A 20,971-nucleotide genomic window follows, 5' to 3' on the forward strand; every position below is an offset into this window, starting at 1 on the left:
GTTTTCATGGAGTTCTTTCTTTCTGAAACCAGTGATTGTCTCAACATAGCCACACAATGATCAAAATTGAGCATCCGAAAATAAAGATAACAACATATTTCATGTCACCAAAAGGGAAAAGTAACATTTCAAATTTCATGTAAATATAAAGATTTGGTTGAACGTTTTTGTACAATTAGTACAAAAATTACAATTAAATACTGGAAAAATACAGCATTTTTAACTTTAGCTTAATGATGTGAGCCCTAATTGCTTAAATACCCTGTAAAGTAAATTGAGAATTGTATATATATATAAATACAGCGTACATGTTTGAAGATAGCTGCGAAAAATACGTGCAAAGACCGAGAACCATGTCGTACTGAATTGTGGAGCTACAGCGCTAAACTGTTTGTCACCATTTTTTCGTTTTTATTTATTTTTTGGGGGCGAGGCTTAAGTGATGCACTTTTGGTGTCTGGGCTTGAGTCCCCCATCCTCCCCATCTGCTGGCCCAGTGAAACCTGGAAGCTTGTTAGCTTGTGAGCTAGCTTGTGAGCTAGCTGGTAGCCAGCGCCTCTCATCGCGGCGTAGAAAGCCCAAAGGCAACCCAGTGGGCTAAATTCCAGCCACTGGAGACTGTAAGTTGCTATTTTTTTTTTCATTTTGAAGCCTAATTTTATACACATGGTGATTTTTTTTTTTTTATCAATTAAATTTGGCAGGGTTGTTAACGACACTCTTCTCTGTGGTGTGTCAAATTTACAAGACCTTTATTTTCACTCTACAGGGTGTTTAAGAGAAAACATTCCTCTAAAACAAGCTTTCACATTTATTGTTTTCATTTCAATGTTGCAATTCTATGGAATGAATGTTTAATCATTTTCACGTTTGATAATACTGTAAACATGGCTGTTTAGTAGGCTGGAGAACCCAACATTTGGGTTGAAATGTGGTTCCTATCTAGATTGATACACTAAAGCAGTGGTCCTCAACCCTGATCCTCAGGGACAGGTATCCAGCCTGTTTTCCATGTCTCCCACAGCCAACACAGGTGGAGATCGTTATCGGCCTTCTCCAGAGATTGCTGATTAGCTGATGATATGAATCACCTGTGTTGGCTGTGGGAGGCATGGAAAACAGGCTGGATACCGGTCCTTGAGGACCAGGGTTGAGGACCGCTGCACTAAAGTATTTGATGACATTTTGACAACTACCCTCATGAGTTCCCCACTCTTCTCGCACAGTCCAAGAATGACTGAATGTTGGTGCGAATTGTTTTTCTACCTGCCTTGTAATTGACTACAAAACAGTCCATGGTGACCCTCGGCCAATACCAGCTTCCGATAGACTCCAGCTTCCTTGTGACGATTGAAAATGTACGATTGCAAGAGGTAAACAAACGATGGCCCAAAACCCAATCCAAACATTTGAGAGCCAGAACCAAGTCCGTCGTATTCTTCCGAAACTTGTTGGTGGCTACAGTAACTTGGGAACCCGGGCTCATGCTACACCAGCAGGGGAAAGTCCGTGACACAAAATCGGGACATTAATCCAAACAACGCACCTTTCCACCGGGCACCAATCTCACGAGTCTTTTTTCTCTCTCTCTCTCGAGTCGAGTCTTTTTGTCGGTGTGCAGTCTTTGTGCGCGTTCCAAGTGCCACACATCCCATGGTCATGCTACTTATAAGTACCGAGGACGCAACCGCGATTCTGCTCCTCGGTGTCTCTGAATGCACATCCTATAAAAATATAAATATAAATGTATCTAAAGATTTTGCCGTCTATAACCCTGAAAAGCTCCCCTAGCTGTTGTCGTTCCACTCTGGCATGATGCTAACGCTATGAACCGCGTGATACTGGTGAGGCGATAGCGTGCGCGGTATGCCGTGCGCGTAGAGGTACTCGTTGCCCTGCAGGCCGGCGGTCGGCGACTGGATCCCGGCGCCGGGGCTGCACTGGCGACCGAGAGTCTGGTGCGTCACCGAGCTCTGGTACATGGCGGCGTGGTGACCGTCGGCTAACTGGGGCGAGGGATGGCTCCCCACTCCGCCGATTCTTGACACCAAAGAACCGGAGGTGAAGTGGGCCGAGAAGTGCTGGTAGGGCAGTCGCTCCATGGGCTGCATGGTGGCCACCGAGCAGCTCCCGTAAGGGGACACGCCCGTCCAGGTGTTGCAGCTGATGTCCTCCAAGCTGGGGACAGGCTCGGCACCCTGCGAGGCGCCGGCGTACATGCAGGCCTGGCGCTGGCTGGACTCGCTGCGGTAGGGCCCGGCGGCCAGGCCGAGGCTCTGCGCGTAGCCCACCGGCCTGTAGTAATGGTCGTCCTCGCTGGACGAGCTCTCCAAGTAGGCTTTTTTGTAGCTGTGCTCGCCCGAGTGGCAGTCGTCCTCCGCTGCTGCTACTGCTGGAATTACAAAAAAAAAACACCAAAAGTTACGACCTCGAGACATGGGCGATATAACTCGATATAAACGGGAATCATAAGATATTCGCTACTAGCCGAGATAACATCCTTCTCATGAGGGTACTGGGCAGAGGTGGGCACGTCAATGAATTTTGAACGTCCGTCATTCAGCAATCGTCAACAGTCGGGACACCCTTCCGTCATCGTCAGTCCGTCAATATTTCAAGCCCGAACCGTCAAGCCGTCATTCTTCCATTGCCCGGCAAAATAAGCGTCCATCAATGTTTCCGTCATTCAAAGTGGGCATCTTTCAATGTTCAACAAAATGGGACGTCCGTCATTGACAGATTGACGAATTTGTTGACGGGTTGATGATTACATTGACGGACGAAAATCTCCTTCTGTTAATACTTGGTTCGTCAATTTTTCCAAGTTTCCCGTCAATCGTCAACAAAACGGGCATCCGTCATTGACGGATTGATGGAACTTGTCGATATTGATGGAACGCCCACCTCTGGTATTAGGTACATCTACTTCAGTTGTAGTTGACCCACCTTTCCTCTTGATGCAGTGGTACTCCTGGCCGTGCTCGTGGGGGAGAGGATAGGAGCCCGATTGGGGCAGCAGGTCTTGCGAGGTACTCGTCACCCCGTTCTCGCACTGGGGGTACTGGGAGCTCAGGGCGCTTGGGGTCGCCAGGCCTTGGACTTCCCCACTGAACGGACTTTGGCTGGAGCTCACTCGTTGGCGCACCGTGCTGCGGGGGACCACCGGGTAATCCTTGGTGCTACGCATACACGCAGAAAGGAAAAACATGTAGGATGTGGGTAGGGTACTAGTGAAATATTTTTCGATATGTATAGAAATCTACAATTATGGCAAAATGCAAAATATACAGGGGAAAAGTGTTTTCAGGAATACACATTTTATGCTACATAGTGTATGTGAGTATCATCTTGTCCACTGGCTGCCAGACATTCCGATTCAGTCCAAATGCTCAGCATCCATCAGTGGAGACTGACGGTGTCGTTTGGAACACGACCAACCTTGGAGTTGTAACGTGGCAAACATTTTCGTCTGTCGAGTAGCATTAGCAATTAGGTTGTTTGATTTAAATATTTTTTTTGTACATAACAGCGGTACCTCCACTTTGTGAGCGTTTCAAGATACGAACCATAAAAAAAATGGAAGTGCAGTAAACAACTCTTCAAGATCTTTATTGCCACTCCCAGAAGTCTGCTAGCTTAATGCTAGCACACAATGTAAAACGCCATAAAGAGGCTATTGCAACTAGCATCAACGCCACGCCATGTGCGGTTTAACCGTTCAAACAATGGCGATGTGAGTGCAAATTCATACAGCAAAATCCTATTACTGCATTTTACTCATCTTAGAAGCAACAGTTTTTTAACCGTGTATGTATTTTTAGAGGCACGATAATGCCCCCTGCTGGCAAAGGCGCACACACCAGGAGGAGCAGCACAATGTCAACGGGCATTGAAGCACGAAATCATGCTGCCCAAACCGTTTTATTCTTTAGGCTAGGTTATTGTATGGTTTTATCAAGTATTATACTACTTTTTTTTTTATGAAGCACATTCCAATTATTTTTTTTTAGAAACACATAAATGATGTTTCCATGCATTTCAGTGCAACTACTGTACTTGAAAAGGTATTGAAATTCATCCTCTGAAGTCACGCCATCCTTTTCTTTGACTACGAATGTCGAACTTTTATTCTTGTGGCTCCCAATAATTGTTACGGGAAGGACAGCGAGCCAAAGTTGTATTTTATGTGCCCCCCCCAACCCCAACCCCACCCCCGCCCCCCAAAGTTTCAAAACCAGATTTTGTCCTTTGAAAAAGTGTCTTGCACTCTCTCCATCTCTCATGTGGGCCAAGTAATACGTACAGTATGTGCATGCTGACGTATGTTCTGAAAAGGAAATGATATGGACCGTGTGTGTGCGTGCACGCGCGCGGACGGACGGAAGACGTCGCCGTAGGTCAGGCTCGCGACACTAACGTCATGGCTGCTTAACACTCGCAACGGGCCTCATGTAGGATGTCGGCCATTAGGTACACCCAAACTATCAAAAATCGCCTCTTGTGACTTAATGAACTTAGTTGACTATTAATAATAGTAATGTGACTAAAAAAAAATAGTACAGGTCAAAGGTCGGCATTGTAGCGCATGGCAAACGTATTTGTGGATAAATGTTTTACCCCCAAATAATTTGAACTTTTTTTCTTTCTTTTTTTTACTTTACAAATGCATATCAAACTGGTATCTCTTTACATTAATCAATACTTAAGAAGTGTCTCCTCTGTTTCAAAAAGATTGACGACCTATTCGCAAATTAGCCGCAAAACGATGCCGCTCATTAGCAATTAAATGGCATTTTGCATTGTTTGCTAGCATCAAGCTAAATGGACTAGCTATGAACTCAAATTGAGTCATTTTTGACCTATCTGTTTTTAGATAGAGTGAGTTTCTCTCTCTCTCTCTCTCTCTCTCTCTCGGAAGGTGCAAATGTACTTCATATTGTGTCTTTTGTGCAAAACCAAAGCCCTCGTACCTTTGCATTCTGGACATCCGGTGCAGTTCCATGTCATCACTTCCACGAAAGCCTTTAGCAAACGGGTTGTTCTCAATCTTAAGTTGCGTTATCTGAAGAAAATAAGCAAACAACTCAGTACGACGCCACAAATTCTGCTTACCGGTACTCTAAAATCCCTTTTGGAATTTTGGGGGGGGAATAATAATTGATTACTCAATAAATATCATATCACATGATCAAATCAAACTGGTAGGAATCATTTCCAAAATTGAGGCAAATTTGAGAGTTCAGATGGCTACCAACATAAACCTTGCTGCAAGTTTCGCTTAACACAATCTAAATCCAATTAGATTCTCTCTCTCTCTCTCTCTCCCTCCCTCCCTCTCTCTCTCTCTCTCTCTCTCTCTCTCTCTCTCTCTCTTCATTAGCAGGTGAAGCTGACACATGGCGGCCTGTAGCACATTGCAATTACTATTAGTGCTATGGCAGATGTTGGATTATTAGACAGTTGTGCTCAAGAGCCTGCATTTCAGAATGCGTGCCTTTTTGTTTGGGCGGGGGCGGGGGTGGGGGTGGGGGGGGTCTGGAAAGCTCAAATAATTAGCCCTGGGGGTAACGATGTGAGCCCCCACCAAGAACATGTTGGAAAATAATGAATGCTTTCTACAGAACGCAGCTTCCTGTTCCCAGAAGTAAGGAGGCTGCTGATTGGTTGCTGAGACATTACTAGCCACAAATCTGCTCTGCTCTGCTGTACGCCCCCCCCCACCCCCCCACCCTCACTCTCGCCCCCAAGTCTCCCCCCAAACTACATAAATACATCGACGCCCACGTGTTTAAACGATCTTAAACAGACGCTGTTTACACATATGTCGTCTTTCTTGCTCGTATTTGGGCAGGACAAACAAATAAACTGCACGCAGAGCAACATGAAATCAACGAACAGCACGCGAGAGTCCATTTCAAATGTTTTGCTTATTTACCCGAAAGAGCAACGACTATTCATTCAAATACTTAAAATAAACATATAAAGTTACAATTATTAGCCGTGTTCTTCTGCTGCACGCATTTTATTACAACTGAAGAATTTCAGCATTTCAAAACGAACAAAATACAAAAAAATTATCTTAAAAAATAAAAATAAAATACTTAGTTTTATTAATAGGCGAAGGTTGGGGGGAAGTGTTTGTTTGTTTGTTACTGTAATATCAATAACGTTTATTGTTTGTTTTGTTGCCTGATGTTTTTATTAACCTAGTTGTTAGTTGTACCAATTAGTCTCTTGACTGATTTCTCATTTAGCTCCAATTTATCACGGGCTATATCAAATAACTCTTGTAAATTATTATTATATTAATTGTAACCTATTAATTGTTATTATTATTATTATTATCTCTTAAATGACGGGTTTTTTCTCATTTCTGTCGAAGAAAAAAGGAAACTAATCGAACAAACAACTCTAATTTTCATTATGTGTCCTACATAATCGTTATTTTCCTTCTTGTTGGTATTAATTCACCGAATGAAATGATTAATTAAACCGAACAAAAAAAAGCGCTGTTTTTTTCTTCCCCGCGCAATAAAGTCGCACAAATTCAGCGAACTTAAATTTTTTTTTTTTTTTTTTAAATAGCGACAAGCGCGCAAATGTGACCTTGTGGTTCTGGTAGGACGTGACGGCGATGAAGGCCGTCTCGGGGAAGACGTGCGTGCAGAAGGCCGTGTTCTTGGAGCCGAAGCCGTTGTTCTCATCCGCCTTGACGATGTGGATCCTGGGCTGGTACTTGTGCATCGAGTTCAGGATGATCTGGCAAAAAAAACAAACCAATAGAGCAAAAGAGAAATCCTGATAAGATATGGGACACGTTTTGCAAACATTTTCATCTTGCGTTAGTCGGATCGCTATCGTCACATATAATATTTAGGTGATTTCATAATACAGCCTTAATGTAGGCCTATGGGGGAAAAAAAGCAGAGCAGAGCTCCATCCAGCCTGACCCAATATGGATCAGTGCCACAAGTTGTGAGTTGATTCAGCGGGTCAAAGATAAATTACACACATGCAGGATTTTTTTTTTTTAATTAAGATTTTTGATGAAGTGCTAAATTCAAACTGAAATCCGCAACCAATTCAGACTCTAAGTTACTATCACAATTTAGTTTAAAATGCAATAGAGAAAGGCTCTGGATTCGGATTATAGATGTTTAATACAGACAATTGAAACCAAAATGAATCCAAATTTAATCACAACTTTGTTTTAAATTATAATCACAATATTTGGATGCACATTAATAATCCTCATAAATGCATATTTTGACATATACTAAAGCTGAAGACCAAAGTAAAGTCAAAAAATTTTTTTTGGGGGGGGGGGGGATTAAACGATAATACAAAAAAAAAAATCTAATCCAGATTATATATTCCAAATAATTAGATTTTTTTATTTTGATTTAGATTTTTGAACAGTTGCAACAGTTTTCTCATTTTAGAAAAAAAATGATTTGGCTCCAGATTCAAAACCGTGACCAAATAATTGATTATTTCTCCTCATGTTTTGAGGAAAAAGCTAACCTATTTTTAATGTTTAATGTTTTTCATCACTTGAGATCAAATGTAATCAAAAGCTGTTGTTGCAGGGGCGGTCCTAGCATGAATGGTGTCCTCTGCAACCCCCCCCCCCCCCCCCCCCCCCGCCCACACACACACACAGACACTTAACCAAAAATAAGACAAAGATTAAAACAACTATTTTTTTAATAGACATTTTGCCCATTTTTCTCTCTGTTGTGAAGTTAAAACAAATACTAAATGACAAAGTACTGTATTGTAAAACTGTCAAATGTCCTGCCTGCAGTTCATATCTTTGTTGTTGTATGCATTAAGAGACCAAAACAAAATCTTTTTTTTTAATTAATCGCTCAATTAATCAGTTATCACAATTTTATCCTGCGAAATATGAAATGACCTTCAGCCTCAAGAAGTCCTTAATGACCAGACCTTAGTTTTAAAGTCACCAGTTCACACTGGATCTTGAGATGGAAAATGAATTGAATCCGAATCTGTTCTCAATTTTTTTCCGATCAGTCCATGTTAGAAAATGGATAGGCATGAACCAACGTTTCCAGTATTACAATTATCACAAAATAAAAGTGGTTTGAATATCTAATGTATTTATATTGAATCTTGAGATCAAAACCGAATTGAATCCAAATCTCTTTTTAATGTTTTGCATTCTGCCCGCGGTAGAAAATGGATATGAATGAGCAAAAGTTTATAGTATTGCGTCACAAAAACAAGCGGTTTTGATATCTTATGCGTTCACACTGAATCTTGACATAGAAACCGAATTGAATCCAAGTCTGTTCTCAATATTTTGCAATCCGTCCGTGTTAGAAAATGGATGTATGAAAACAATCCATTTCGGTTTTGTGAAAGAAAATGCCATGCGTTTACACTGAACCTTCAGACGAAAACCGAATTGAGTCTGGTTCTTTTCTCAATTTTCTCTGATGATCTGTGATATGAGTCGGCAAACATTTCCTGTTTTGTGAGCGTCTCACAATTAAGCCCTTTCGATGCTTAATGTGTTCACACCAATGCTTTCCGATGCACACCGGATTGAATCCAGATTCGCTGTTTACATGCGCTCGTGCACACAAACAAACAAACGCAGATACGACCCTTTTGGCAAACAAGAAAACGACATGCGTGATTTGGAGCACATGTTATTTTTGAACTCATTTGAACCTTCCGATCGGTCTCCTTTCTGCCAAACCCGCTCTAAAACTTTCCTTATGTAACTCCAAAGTGATTCCCGCAAGCATGTCGCTTCTCTCTCTTTCGCAAGCGAACGTGCTAAGTGACGACTAGCAGAGGGCCTGCGAGCGTGCGTGCGTGCGAGCGTGCGTGCGTGCGTGCGCTTCGGCCTCCAATCAGCTTGAACTTGAACTTCCTTCTGTGGCGTCACTAGTTAAAATGTGGCACATAAAGTCCGCATGCTGTTTGATTTGCTAAAACAAATGTCAAGATTCAAATATAACGACGAGCTCCCCCCGCCCCCATTCTTCACTTTTTTTGTCCCCCTCCCCCCTCCCACCTTTGGTATTCCGGGCTATCTGTTATCTGGAGGGTTGTTTTTGTACCTGCCTTTCACTGCCACACTGACCTCCGGCATGCCCCCACAAGGTTCTCGTTGGGGGCCGGGTGAAGCGGCAGGGCCATAGAAGGATACAATAGCGCTCCGTTATTAGTTTCCAGTTGAACTTGATCGCATTTCATGCTGCAGTAGCTTTTGGCAAAGGCCTGAAAGCGTACTGGACTTTTTTTTTGCATCGGCGCCCTGCATGCCGCCTGCATGAGAGCGATGAGTGACCCTGGCCACTAAACAGCAGTCGGTCTGCAAGTCTTAAAAAGACGCTATTTGTTTAACATGGCCGCTAGAGGAGCTAAACTAAAAACCCGTACCACTCGGTCGTAATTTGGCACCTTTTCAAAACGACCTATGCGGTCGTATTTGTTGGAGGATTGTCTCGAAAAAAAATGACATCACGGTTGCTCAGGGCTCAAATGTTTTTGTATAAGTCGGAATATACTGCCAAAAAGCGTTGTTGTTTGGGGTTAACCCTCCCCCCCCCCCCAAAAAAAAATATATGTATGTTACATTATATTTTTTTAAATCCATAAATAGGTGAACCATCATTATGTAAGCGTCCACTGCATTTATGCAAAATTTAATTTAGAATTTTTAATTAAATGCATTACCCCATTAAATTTCAAGCCATATAGTTTGTAAACAAAAGTGAAAATAAATAAATAAAGCACAGAATTACTTAAAAAAAAAAAATTACCCCATTAAATTTCAAGCCATATAGTTTGTAAACAAAAGTGAAAATAAATAAATAAAACACAGAATTACTTTAAAAAAAAATTTTTACCCCATTAAATTTCAAGCCATATAGTTTGTAAACAAAAGTGAAAATAAATAAATAAAGCACAGAATTACTTTAAAAAAAAAATTACCCCATTAAATTTCAAGCCATATAGTTTGTAAACAAAAGTGAAAATAAATAAATAAAACACAGAATTACTTTAAAAAAAAAAATTTTACCCCATTAAATTTCAAGCCATATAGTTTGTAAACAAAAGTGAAAATAAATAAATAAAACACAGAATTAATTAAAAAAAGAAAAAAAAAAAGGCTTGCACTATATATATATATATATATATATATATATATATATATATATATATATATATATATATACTGTATATATATATATATATATATATACACACAAAATGATTATATTAAATGAATCAAGCACATGGAAAATTGGAAATTTTGCCGTCCAATGGAAGAAAAAAAAAACGTGTATGAATCTCCACTTACTGCAAGCTAATCAAGAAAAAAAAATCACAAAATCTGGACATGCGCTCTTTTCACTGTACAGCAACAATTCAAAATATAGACTACAGCACCCTACTAGTATGCCAAAGATGTTGTATTAGTGTGTAGAAACCTCATACAGTAGTGGAGATTTTTTTTTTTTTTTACACTACTAGTATAGTTGTAGTATAGTCTAGTCAAAAAACTATTATTATTGCAACTTATTTGTGACGGTCTTCACTCTTCGTTAGTTTCAAATGTACGCGTATTATACAGTACGTGTGTGTTATACTGCCCCTGGTGGCCAAGGTGTGCACACATCAGAAGGAACATCCCAATCAATGTCCGCCATCCCACTAACGAGAAGCTAAAAACGTCGCCCCCTTAAATGCACATTTCACCCCGGGAAATAACAAGGCTAGCTGCGGCTTCCCACTGTCCAGCCCGCATGGATCTGGAGGTAGGGGTGTTTCCACCGGACCACCCAGTGGGGCTCCAACCCGAGCCAGCCCTGCCCCCCCCCTGCCCCCCTCCTTCTTCCCTGCCTCGCCATGATAATAGTTAATGATAGCCAGGGATCACTTTTGGCCCTTCTCGCTTTCAAGTCCCGACCACATCAGACAATTCTCTCCCTCCCAGTCGGCCCCGGGATTAGAAAGGTTTGGCAGGGCCGCCGTCGCTATTGCGCTTTGTGCGCTTTGTGCGCTTTGTGCGCTTTGTGCGCTGCCACTCAAATATAAACACAGTCAAAGGCCGACAAATCCTATACGACGTCTCTAACGTGGTCCAAAAATGGGGAGACGAGGGCGGAAGACAACTTCACAGATTCACAACCGTTTGAAAAGAGGAACGCAAATATACATGCGGAGTAGGTATTAAAAGTCTACACACCCCTGTTTAAAATGCTTTTTTTTTGTGACGAACGGCTGAACTTAAATGTTCAAACTCCCGTTTAACATGGGTTAGAATGTGATCGGCTCTTAGGAGGGTGTGCACACTTGTGCAACCGCATGATCACAGTTTATTTTTTAAGAAATCACATACCACTGTTTGAATGCAAGGTTAATGTGATGTAAAACATTGAGACCAAAGTAATTCATTTCAAAACTTGGATTGAAAAGCCTACTAGAACATCTTAACTCTATTCAAGGTTAATCAGAGGCACTTTAAATAGTGGCCACTATGTGATGTCCCATTTTACATACATTTCAATGTGAAAGATATCCTTTTTTTTTTTTTTTAATTGAGTGCTCGATGTTAAAGGTGACATTAACGGGTGCTAAATTTGGAAATGATGGATTTTTAGCCGCATTTACATGTAGACTGAAATTATCCCGAATGAAGATCTGTGATGCGATCTATTCCCATCTGGTGTAAGGTTTTTGCCGTACTAGAAATAAGTGTAATTGCGCATCCACTACAGTAGATGGCAGTGGCGTGCTCATTTATTTATTTTTCAGGCGAATTGATGCACTTCAAAAAAAATTATTGTTACAGACTAAAAAAAAAACATTGTTAATAAAGTTATTTTGATCTTGTTGATCAATATTATTTTTTTAATTTAATGTTAATAAGGATACAATGTTAAGCAAAACAAAAGATGCTATTGATAGTCGCGGCTGAGAGTCGGGTGGCGTAAAGGTTTTCTTGTTCTTGTTTCTTATACAAATTAATTTTTTCTTAATATTAATATTTTCTTACAGAAAATAATAAATTTTTAAAAATGTATTTTATAATAATCGACTCTATAAAAATGTAGTAATATCTCATAGCACTTGTCTCTTTTATATCACAGCATCCTGGCATTTGAAAGCGGGTGTGTAGACTTTTTTTTAAATTAACTTAAAAAAAATAAAAAAATAAATACTTTTAATGACCACTGTATATGTATAGGGATTATGTTTATCATTTCATGGAGACACGTTTAAAAAGTTTTTCAACTTTTCTGAAAGTAGTTTTTCATCAGCTTGTCTATAGTGAAATATTGTGTATTTGGATGAAAATTAAGATAACTGATGAACATACACATATTTATTTATTTATTTATTTATTTACGAAAAGGTGAGTTATGAGGGGGGGATGACATTAATAATTCATAAAAGTGTCTATATTTCCGTATGAATACTCTGCATGCCCAAACATATCATTTGTTCCCCCTGGCTTTGCACCCAAGCGATCAAATCTTTCTCCTTGCACTTCAGCACTTGCGCGACTCATTGTCTTAAGACTTTAAGCTTCACTGTTTCCTTGAGGCTTTCCAAATAATCCGCAACTGAGCTCCTGCGCACGGTGCCGCTCGCCCGTTGCAATTCTCACCCGTGGCTCATCCTAATTGGGACCCGGGCATCTCCCCACTGTACTCCACAACTCATTCCATCCAGCTGCACCAACACATGCAGATTTCTGGCAGGCCACCATGCAGTGTCATTTATGAATCACCAAAAAGACGACAGGCCTGCTAGCATGCATTGCATACACTGCAACTAATCAAGAAAAAAAAAAAAAAACTGCACTCCCAACCAAAAATTTACTACACGTTCACATTCCATCCCAGCTCAGGTTTCATTGGGCCAGCTGGGCCCTCCTGGCCTAACTAGGTGTGACTTGGATGTGTGGCAGCTCACTTGTGTAAGGAATGTCTATTATAGTGCTGCACATTTTTTTAGTACCCCCCCCCCCCCCCCCCAAAAAAAAAAATATGCCTCCATATTAAAATACAGTAGTACGCACTAAAAACAGTTGGGTCAAAAATAACCCAACTATGGGTCAAAAATGGACCGATTCTCTACTTGGGTCAAATTGACCCAACTTTCTGGGTTGTTTTAAACAAAATAGCCCAATTTTTTTGACGCAAGTAAAGGATCTGATCAATATTTAGAGAGACTCATTTCTTGACTCAAAGTTGGGTCAATTTGGCCTATAAAGTGGATCGGTCCATTTTAAATCCATGATTGGGTTATTTTTGACCCAACTGTTTTTAGAGTGTACAGTAGGCCCAAGTGTTACTCAAAAAACAAGACAGAGGTTTTATTTGTAAAAAAGTATATTAATGGCCCAAATGTAAATTTTGATTGGCAGATTTCATCGCTAGCTAATTATGTTAGCCACTGTAACATTATGCAGCTTTTAAACAGTCACACTATGTACTAAAAAATATATTCAAATAAATGTTTAAAAACTTCAATCTAATATATTTGACTGTATTGCATATTTGAAATATTGTACAATTTAGTTTTTACTTCATTCATTGGCTGTTTAATGTCTTAATGTTTCCCCCCCAATTTGTCAGTATTTGTCTCAAAAATATTTAATAAATACGTCATGAAAAAGGGATTCAATTAAAAAATACTACACTTAAGGTAAATTTAAAAAAGTTTGGAAAAATGTCATATACTGTATTTGACAAGTAAATAATAATAATAATAACAATAATAATGATAATTATGAGCCCTATACGTGAAAATATAAATTCAATTTAATTTTGCATGCAACTAGTGGTAGGTTCTCTCTCGCGATGCCTTTGAAAGTCTTTGCAACAAAATCTGCACGAGATAATCGCATTTTTAAGTTTTTGACTCATCCTCAAATCGAATCAGCAGCACTGGCTGATTAAAGTTGTTTGATTGGCTAAATAGAAAGCACGCAACTTTAAAGCTCCCTCGTTACTTTAATGACTGCGAGCTAATAGTTTGTAGAAAACATCAAGGTTGGATGGAAAACTGCAGCCAACAAGTTTCTTATTAACGTGGAGACACATTGATGGAGTGTGTGTGTGTGTGTGTGTTGCAGATGTTTAGGGGCGGGTTAGTTAGTGTGAAATAATGAGTTTTTTAGGAAATGGCTAACAGGCCCACTTAAGTAAAAAAAAAAAAAGAAAAAAAAAAGTTTCCTCTTTGTAATGCATGCACGTGGCCTGCCATTAAGGGCCAACATTTGGTGCACGAGAGTTTCCTCAATTAGTTTAACATGAAACGCGTGTACAGTAATACAGAAATGACGTCAACTTTTATGTTGAGAATGCGAGTCAGGGCACAAGAAGTTCTGTTTAAAAGTTCATCCAGCATGACTATTCGGTGTGCAGATTTGTTCACACTACTGTAAAAAAAAAAAAAAAAACACATCTAAATTACAACAGATTAACAGATTAATAATCCGGTTAAATTTGAAGTTGGGCATTTGAACAATTTTTTGGGGAAGTTTTACTCTTGTGAAAATTTAACAACAAAGGAATGAGAGTTGACGGAATTGTATTGTCCACCTCGTCATAAAGTGTGTGTGTGTGGGGGGGGGGGTGTTTGGGGGGTCTGCAAATTGTTTTTGAAGCAACTTCCTAATTTACATTGTTGCCATAAATGTAAAACTAAATCATTTATACATTTTAAATTGTTGCAACTCAAATTACTGTTTTACCAGAGAAAAATACAGTTTGTGTGTGTCTGTGTGATTTATTTTTTTTTATAGCATAGAAGGAAGTTCTTGTGTGCTTTTATAGTTTTTTTCCAAGTAGGCAATAGAAAGTCCAATCAATTCTGTATAACATTTTATATATATTTCAAATTAAAGTCTTATGGGGGGGATTTATTTTATTTTTTTTTTGTGAGAAAGGAAAATATTAAAGATGTAAGGACAGCAAGTTAAATATTTAATATCATTTACGATGGAAAAAACAGCCAAGAACAAAAATAAATAAATAATTGATGTATTAAAAGATTTAAAAATATATAGCTACTAAATGCATGGAACTTTACATGTGCAATATTTTATATCAACTGTAGCATCATATCGCCATGCCCCCCCCCCCCCCCCCCAAAAAAAAAAAAAAAACTTTTTAATTTAGCATTGCATTAATCGCATTGCTTTGGTAGCGGAAAGCTTTAGTTCGATTTTTAAATTCGCACTATAAGACCATTTTTATTCTCTTACTTTATACACAATGACGTTTCTTCTGAGAACAAATTGGGCCAATTGTGGAACCTGTGCTACTAAACTTCATGCGCCATCACGTGCAAACGTGCGCGCAAAACCCGTTCCTCAATCTGGAATATCATAAACTCCCATTTTATAAACAAAGAACTTCATCAGCATTTCAAAAAGGTTCTTTTGAGATATTTAGGAAGACAGGCCTATAGGCACCTACGTGTCCGAACGGGTCCAGGTGGTTGTTGGTCAACTTGAGCTTCTGGAACGAGACCAGCTGCCGCATCCAGTGGGCCCCCGTGGCCGGAGAGTCCGGATGCACGTACAACCTCCCGGGCATGGCCGGCTCGGCCTTCCCGGTCACCGACCTGTTGCGCGGGACCATACATCGAGTTACAATTTTTTTTTATTATATATATATATATAGATAGATATTTACAGGCTTTAATAACAGACATAAATGTTGTTTTTAGCGTGCAAGAGCAAAACAGGCAAGTGACGTCATATTTTGCAAAGAGATAAAACAATAACTTTTTTAGTGTGGCAACACGATTGCTAGATCTAGATAATAATAATTATAATAATAATAATAATAGAAAGAATAATAATTTTGATCGTGTTTTAGCCACATTATTGACATGCGGTCTCTTTCCGTTTTTTTTTTTTTTTTTTTTTTAAATTTACACGACGAAAGTTTAGCAAGTAAAACCAACCAATAAATCCTAAACAAAATACACGGTTAAAAAAATATTATTATCATTATTATTGTTATTATTATTTAAAAAAAATATGACTTGTGTGTATAAATGGAATAACAAATAATTGTCTGTGTGACCCCCCCCCCCCCCCCCCATAACATAGCATTTGCACTTTTTTAACATAAAAAAAAACAAAACTGCACTAACCATTTATTATCAGCAAACTTGTATCGATGATCATCTGCGGGCACGACATCCATCAGTAGGATATATTTGGTTTTGGGGTTCAGGCCGGTAACTTTCACTTTAAAGCTGGGGAACATTCGCCTGCGTGAAAGGGGCAGAAGAAAAAAAAAAATCAGTTTCAATATAGATTCCTAAAGATTTGAGTGTGTGTGTGTTTAGGGGGGGGGGGGTCATCATCATCGACATTATTCACATTCTGTAAGTTGCTTTTAAAGTTTTACAATAGTGACACAAATACAGCACATGCGTAAAAACGACGTACTGTTTAATATTCATATTTTGGGGTGACTTTTAAGGGAGTAATAATCACGCATTGGCCATTTCATATTAGCCACCCCTGCACATTAATATCCAATACAAAGATATCTATTAAAAATAGATGATCGTGTATTATCGTGGCGGTATATAGTTGCACACTTGTTGCACTCCGGTATGAGGCCGCAACCGCAGGAACGACACACCGTATCGCGCCGATAAAAAAAAAAAAAAAAACAATCGATAAAACGGCCTCACCTGCCCGCTTTGGTGATGATCATCTCGGTGCCCACCTCGTGGAACTTCACCCACAGTTCCCGCTCGTGCAGGTACACTTTTATACCCTCCATACCCTGCAAAAATAAGACAGGAAGTAGGCCGATATAAGTTTTGTGTTTTGATTTTTTTGCTGTTCATTTTTGATTTTTTTTAGACTGCTTTAAGCGGAATAGCCTATTTGTGTAAAAAAAAAGAGGAAATTCACTTAAATGATCAGTTTCTCTGATTGTATTTATTTATTTATTATTTTATTTATTTATTGTATGGTTGTGATAAAATTGCCTGATCATGTAACTCCAACATTCTAAAGCCATTTGCTGTTTTTATTTGCCGAAAATACGTACTTTTTTTTTTTTTTTTGCCATCTTCATTTATTTCTATCCCAGACCTGAACCCCCCCCCCCCCCCATTTTGAAATTAACTAATTAACAATGTGATATCGTGCCCTCCTCCTCCTGACCTGCTGGATGTAGGTGGTTTGCGAGGACGGCGACTTGCCGGACGTCCCGTTGGGCTTCTCGGCTTTGGTCTCGCTCGGAACCTCCTTGGAATCGGAACCAGTACCGGGAGAGGCTTGCAGGCCGAAAGTCTCTTCTGGGTCGGCCATGACTGGTTCTCAGGGCTGCAAGAACCACCCCCCAAACACACACATAAAAAAAAAAAAGACGACATCAAATCAGGAGAACGCTTAAGGTGTTTACTTTTGAAAGGTGCACAGGTTTGAAAAGTAGTTTTTGAAGTATAGCACATAACGGTCCACACGTGACAACTGCCACGGGACCCTGCAGTGGACGTTTGACCTCTTTTAGCTCCACATATATGATCTGTTTTTTTTTTTTTTTTACTTTTTGGAAGAGATTTGTATAGCAATATTCGAAATTCGGATTATTTCCACGGAACACAAAGATGACGCTCTAAAACGGATCTAGTTTATCTTACCCCAACCAAAAGGACAAGAGGGGTGGGAAGAAAAAAAAAAAACACGACGAAGGTTCAGAAACTCGTCTTTTCTTCCTCCAGAAAGACAAAAAAAAGTTCAAATAATCCAGCCGAGGTTCGGTATCTCCATGTATTCTTTTGTTCGCGAAGATATGCGGAGCTCCGGACGGTCAGCGGCTCCCGGCGTGGTTGGCGTCCGGCGAGGGGGCTTCGCGGCTCGGCGTCGCTTACGAGGGGCTGCCCGCTGGCGGCTGGAAGTGGCGGAAGTGCTGGCGCTGCATTTTTAGGGCTGGCGGGGTTCGAGTGAGCCGCGGCGGCCGCTTGCGTCGAGCATTGGCTGCGTTGGGCTTCGGTCCCCTTGGGTGCGGGTCGGCCACCTCCTTCTTTTCTATTCCCTCTCTCTAGACCTCCCCGACCTCTCTCTCTCTCTCTCTCTCTCTCTCTCTCTCTCTCTCTCTCTCTCTCCACCTATGAGCATCAATGGGCGAGCGTGCGAAGCGGAAGTTGCATACATCGATGGGGAGGGGTTAAAAAAGGAGAGAGGGAGGGGGGGGGGTCTGGCTAGGTTATGAGGGCGAGATAGATAGATACAATCAATAAGTCGACTCTTTTAAAATGTAATCATGCTCTAATGAGCACCTTTTGTAGAAAATAAATGCCCCACCACAAATGATAGGCTCATATAAAATTGACCTATATGGCATAATAAACACCTTACGTTTCGGGTAGATAGGCAGTTACAAGTATTTTCTCAAATAGTGGCCTCTGTTAAAATTGATGGGAGTGCAAAAAATCAATTACGATCCTCCTCATTCAAAATCTACATGTGTAACGAACAATGGGATTTATCACAGACAGACATTTCCCTCAATTACTGTAACACGCAGTGCGGCAATTAATCATCACCACCTCAAAATGTATTTGCACCCGAATAAAAACCTCACCACAGTAAACATTGGATGATGGCTATGATAAGCTTACTTGTAGTGGCTTCTGGCCTCCACACAAAACTAACAACAACAACAAAAAAAAAAGGCAGTGCGCCAAATAATCGTCCTGACAATTAATGCAGCTGCCTAAAATAGACAATAATCTCATTTAACACTTCAGCACACTTCAACAAGGAAACCAAAGTACAGTCCAATGACCCCCCCCCCCCCCCCTCAAATATAACATTATTTTGAACGCTTGGCCGTCACTGCACACCATTTGGCGCCATATTGGATTTAAAAAAAAAAAACAACAACAAACATTTCTTTAGTTTTTTTGTACATTGTGGCTTAACTTTTAATGTGGCCTATATTTGTAATTATTTTACCCTCCAAGGAAACAAACTTATTTGCAATATTCTTAATGTAATCTGGTTCAACGGCACTAAATTTAAATTCTGGTCGCCTTTTAATTCTGGAAACCGCATCAGCGTGCAGTTGAAGGGCTCCTGAATGTGTGTGTGTGTGTGTGTGTGCGTGTGTGTGTGTCTTGCTTCCACATTAAACAAAATGGTGACATCACGTTTTTTTTTTAAACAACCTTATTCTGAAAAAAGAACACCCAAATGACTACAATTTTAAAGCTATACATTTAGTTTCAATACACACGAAAAGATAGTTATTTAAAGTAATATCATTTTTAACACTTTATTTTGCAGGTTGCTGTGTAGATGCACGCTTTTCACTTATGTACTAATTATTTTACGTTGTTTACTGTTTTTATTTAGTTGCTTTTCAAGTTTTTGTAGCAAAAAGGATTTTAATTAAAACTTAAAAGGATACATTTTATATGCTGCTATTCAGATTGTTCCGATTTGTTCTCAACAGGCCATTTAGTGCACGGTCAACATCATTAAGTTAAATGTATGAGACATTTGAATGCACGCAAATTGTACATTTTCTTATTTCCTGTATGGGTTTGGTAGACCCAAACGTGATCTTTTAGCAACAACCGACAAAAACAAAACAGACCCGTTATATTAAAGCCTGTTGCTGCAACAGTTAATGGTTGATTTTTTTTTTAAAAGGTAAAAAAATAAGGAAATAAAAATAATGATACTATAAGCCTAATTAATAAATTAAAAAAAATCACAATAAACTGCAGCGAACACATATGTAAATTTCAACGCGTCTTAAAGATGACGTCAATGCAGTCATTCTATAAACACATCGACTTAATAGCGCACATTAATACCCTATAATCATAATAATGACAATCGTTTGTTTTAGATAGACTTTAAAAAAAGAAGAAATCTCACACCTCTACTACAAATGAAATCCTTAGCTAAAATATTAGTGAAGTTATTCGTCACGTGACACGTGACCGTGCATCTTTAATTAATCGCACATTTCTCATCTTAAAAAAAATAAAATCTTGGCGCCACCGACCGAACGCATTTACCATTGTTATCTTGCATAAAAAAAATGCATTTGATATCAATTCACATTTTGTCATGCACACTTTGAGGTTAAAAATGAGCGTTCGAACCCAAATTGACAAATTCAACGCACCCCGCGAGAAATTCGCCAACAGGTGCTGCATGCTGATTTGCAACCGCAACATTGTGCCAGCAAATGTGCTACAAAATTGTCTTTCCCTCTTTTCAACACAACGCGCGCACGCGCACTGGGCGTACATGCGCTTGCTTTTTATACGCTTACCTCCTTAAGATGCGCTCTTGACGTGCGTCTGCAGGCAGCTCCGCTCCAAAAACTGAAGGAACTTTTTTGGCCCTGCAAAAATATCAACACACGCGAGCCAATATGGAAGGAAGGGAGGCAGAAACAAGGTGTCAGGGCAGGTGACGGAATACAGTCATTATTAGCATCAATTTAGCGACGTTCAATCATTTGTGGGTCGGGTTGGTTTTAATTGGCGGCGGTGTTGTCACGTGCAAAGACGTTTTTTCAACCTTTAGCCTATGTTGAGCAAAGGCACGTTCATTAGAACATTCACAGGCAAGACTGTCAGGAAGTACGTGGTGGTGACGTATTGATGACGTAAGTGTTGTACCTGTTAACATACGTCGCTGGCATAAATAAATGAACAAAAGCACTTCCGGTAAAAGCCACAAAAAAAGTCAAGCCTGGTGGTGTGAAACTGAAAACTACTTTTTTTTATTATTATTATTTGTAATGAGCAATCAAGCATGAAGGTGCGAAACTGAGTGAAAAAGTCACTTTTTTTTGTTCTTTCCAGTTGAGCAAGACGGTGCAATTTTATTCCCGCCCCTTTTTAATGACTGTTTAGTATCAAACAAGATGAGAAAGCAATCTCGTATTTTCTCCCTTTTTTTCCTCCATTTTTT

General features: G+C 39.7%; 1 protein-coding gene across 1 annotated transcript; it reads right to left on the reverse strand.

The window, feature by feature from the left end:
* Positions 1 to 1,190: 1,190 nt before the first annotated feature.
* tbx5a (T-box transcription factor 5a) lies at positions 1,191 to 17,764 on the reverse strand. Its single transcript, XM_077542349.1, has 9 exons — positions 17,674 to 17,764; positions 17,195 to 17,356; positions 16,714 to 16,808; positions 16,162 to 16,281; positions 15,477 to 15,624; positions 6,607 to 6,759; positions 4,971 to 5,062; positions 2,947 to 3,179; positions 1,191 to 2,392 (listed from the first exon to the last, which is right to left on the reverse strand). Exons 2-9 carry the CDS (start codon positions 17,339 to 17,341, stop codon positions 1,788 to 1,790), a joined length of 1,593 nt encoding a protein of 530 aa, XP_077398475.1. The 5' UTR covers positions 17,342 to 17,356; positions 17,674 to 17,764; the 3' UTR covers positions 1,191 to 1,787.
* Between the last annotated feature and the right edge of the window lie 3,207 nt (positions 17,765 to 20,971).

This window comes from Vanacampus margaritifer, chromosome 14 (assembly GCF_051991255.1).
Source record: "Vanacampus margaritifer isolate UIUO_Vmar chromosome 14, RoL_Vmar_1.0, whole genome shotgun sequence".
NCBI lineage: Eukaryota > Metazoa > Chordata > Actinopteri > Syngnathiformes > Syngnathidae > Vanacampus > Vanacampus margaritifer.